Genomic DNA, 3,057 nt, shown 5'->3' on the forward strand with positions numbered 1-3,057 from the left:
AATCCAATGGAGTCGTCGGATTAAATCCATACACGATTTCAAACGGAGAATAACGAGTAGCACTATGCACAGATCGATTATATGCAAATTCTACATGAGGTAAACAGTTCTCCCACGTTTTAAGATTCGTGCTAATCAATGCCCTAAGCAACGTGGACAGTGTTCTATTAACTACCTCAGTCTGGCCATCAGTCTGTGGGTGACAAGTTGTAGAAAACAGCAGCTTAGTTCCCATTATATATTCATTTTCCTACTTCAACACTGTATGCCCGTTCACTCATGACGAATCCTAGGAACACAAGCTTGTTAGTACAAAACATGCATTTCTTAAGATTCGCAAAGAGTTTCTCCTCTCTGAGAACATCTAAGACAACCTTAAGATGATCTACATGGTCGATAGTCGATTTGCTGTATACCAAGATGTCGTCAAAATAAACAACAAATCTCCCAATGAACTTTCTAAGCACATGGTTCATCAATCGCATAAAAGTACTAGGTGCATTAGTGAGTCCAAATAGCATGACTAACCACTCATATAATCCTAACTTAGTCTTAAATGCAGTCTTCCATTCATCTCCCTTACGCATCCTAATCTGATGGTATCCGCTGTTAAGACCTATCTTAGAGAACACTCTAGAACCATGCAACTCATCTAACATGTCATCTAGCCTAGGAATGGGATAGCGATACTTCACCGTGATATTGTTGATTGCGCGACAATCAACACACATCTTCCAAGAGTCGTCCTTCTTAGGCACAAGAATGACAGGTACCGCGCAAGATGACATGCTTTCCCACACATACCCCTTCTCCATGAGCCCTGTGACCTGTCGTTGTAGGTCCTTCGTCTCCTCGGGGTTCGTTCGGTAAGTCGGTTTGTTCGGTATGCTCGCTCCTGGAATGAAGTCTATCTGATGTTCGATACCTCTAAGTGGAGGTAAACGATGGGGTGTCTCATCTGGAAACACGTCATGAAAATCCTGCAAAACATCAAAGACATCACGAGGAAGAGTAGATTGTAACTCGTCAGTAAACAAGACCTCCTTGTACATAAGTACAATCATCGGTCGGCTAGAAAGCAATGCTTTCTTGATATCTCTCCCTCTCGAAAGAAGTAGTGTATTTGAGCTCTCGGGTTTGCTCTCATAGGCCTTTTTCTGGGTTTCACTCAAGAACTCTCGATCTTTTGGTGTATCACTCTTGGATTCACTCATCCCATGCTTCTTCTCGTTCTTGAGCATTCGCAATTGATCTTCGCATAACTCTTTATGAGTAAGAGGTACTAGTCGCATCGGTTTCCCATGGTACTCAAATGTGTAGCGGTTGGTATAACCATCATGGGTAGCTCGCATGTCAAATTGCCATGGCCTACCAAGAAGCATATGACCTGCCTGCATCGGTACTACATCGCAAAGTACCTCATCTTCATACTTACCAATGCGAAAAGGCACTCGAACTTGCTTGAATACCCGTGTCTCTCCACTATCATTAAGCCATTGTAGCTTATAAGGTCTTGGGTGTTTCGTAGTGGACAAGTTCAGCTTCTCTACAAGTGATGTGCTAGCCACATTAGTGCAGCTTCCACCGTCTATGATGAGAATACATACCTTGCCTTGGACATAGGCACGAGTGTGGAATATATTCTCGCGCTGCTCATATGTTTCCTCCTTTGCATTAATGTTGAGAGCTCTCCTTGCTACCAAAAGCTCTCCTTTGGCAGGAAACTGATCCATCCCATCACTAGCATAATCATCGTCCACAACTTTCGCTGGTTGAGGGTCATCGACCTCATCATCGTCGGAAACCAACTCACCATTGGTCCGTATCACCATTGTCCTTCGGTTTGGACATTCCCTCGCAAAATGCCCATTGTCCAAACATTTGTAACACTTAATATCACGAGTTCGGAGAGGAGGATTAGTGTTACCCGTATGTGTGTTCTTGTGCTTGGACACATCGCTCTTCGGTTCGTTGGTAGGGTGAGGCAACGAACGCTCCAGTTTGACATAGTCAGGACGAGAGCCTTGAGACGTACTCCCAAATTTCTGACCCGATTTGTGATGGGATTCCTGGGATCTCTAGAGCGAATCCTATTCCTAAGAGATCGATTCTAGGGTTTGCGCAGCGGATATAAAACAAAATTTGAATGAAACCCTAGAACCATGCTTTTATGAATCGTAGAAACGTTAGAACGCTTACCTCAATCGATCCGGGGTCTGTATCAATTGAAGAACTCGTCTGATCACGAAAGGGAGGAAGAATACCTCGCCCTCTACACGTATCCACACCTCGGGATGGATTCCAACGATTGGAACTTGTCTGCTAGGACCCGAATCAACTATTCGGTTTCGCGCTTCGAGAAAACAAGACTTAGAAATCCTTGAACTCTTTGGATCTCACCAAAAGCTCTTAGAATTCTACCAAAGACGGCTCAAAAAGTCTCCCCATCAATTAGGGTTTTAATCTTCTTCTTATAAGGTGATTTAACCCTAATTCGGTCTAATTTTTGAAAACCCGGAAGCCGGAACGGACGGTCCAGGAATGCACGTGGACCGTCAGTTCCAGACAAGCTAGAACGGACGGTCTGCCTTCTGTGGACCGTCGGGTCTGGACCTGGCGGACAGTCGGGTCTGGCCCTTTCAGTCCGTCCGTTCCAGCCCCTTCCGTCTCGGTTTTTCCGTCATTTTCTCGTGTGTTTTGTCCTTCCCTGTGTGTGTGACCCTGTAGGCTCATTCGATATAGCAATATAATCCGAAATCCCTATTTCGGATATACAAGTCATAGGCGGTCTCTAACAAGACACTATGACTATCTATCTCGAATAGAGTTTGTTCGTGATCTTACGAACGCTAGTGATGATTCCGGTTGATGATCCTTTTGCATCGCGATATCATATGTCGAACATAAGGCATGGACAAGCCACCTTATCTGATTCGGCTGCTTTCTCGTTCACTAAGTTCGACTGTCTGAAATAGACGACGTTCATCTATAGTGCGGCCAACCATTTATACAGTCTCGCTCACACGAGGGGCCCAACGATATCTCTCTTTTACGACA

The 3,057-nt window shown here is 44.6% G+C and overlaps 1 protein-coding gene across 1 annotated transcript; it reads right to left on the reverse strand.

Annotated features, from left to right (window-relative positions):
* Nucleotides 1-242: 242 nt before the first annotated feature.
* Nucleotides 243-1,832, reverse strand: LOC104805025. Its single transcript, XM_010529426.1, has one exon. The coding sequence runs from the start codon at nucleotides 1,830-1,832 to the stop codon at nucleotides 243-245; it is 1,590 nt and encodes a 529-aa protein (XP_010527728.1).
* Between the last annotated feature and the right edge of the window lie 1,225 nt (nucleotides 1,833-3,057).

This window comes from Tarenaya hassleriana, unplaced genomic scaffold (assembly GCF_000463585.1).
Source record: "Tarenaya hassleriana unplaced genomic scaffold, ASM46358v1 Cleome107, whole genome shotgun sequence".
Classification (NCBI taxonomy): Eukaryota; Viridiplantae; Streptophyta; class Magnoliopsida; order Brassicales; family Cleomaceae; genus Tarenaya; species Tarenaya hassleriana.

Excerpts from the sequence above, each read along its gene's own strand:
- LOC104805025 (XM_010529426.1), bottom strand. The coding sequence starts at position 1,832 with ATGGTGATACGGACCAATGGTGAGTTGGTTTCCGACGATGATGAGGTC.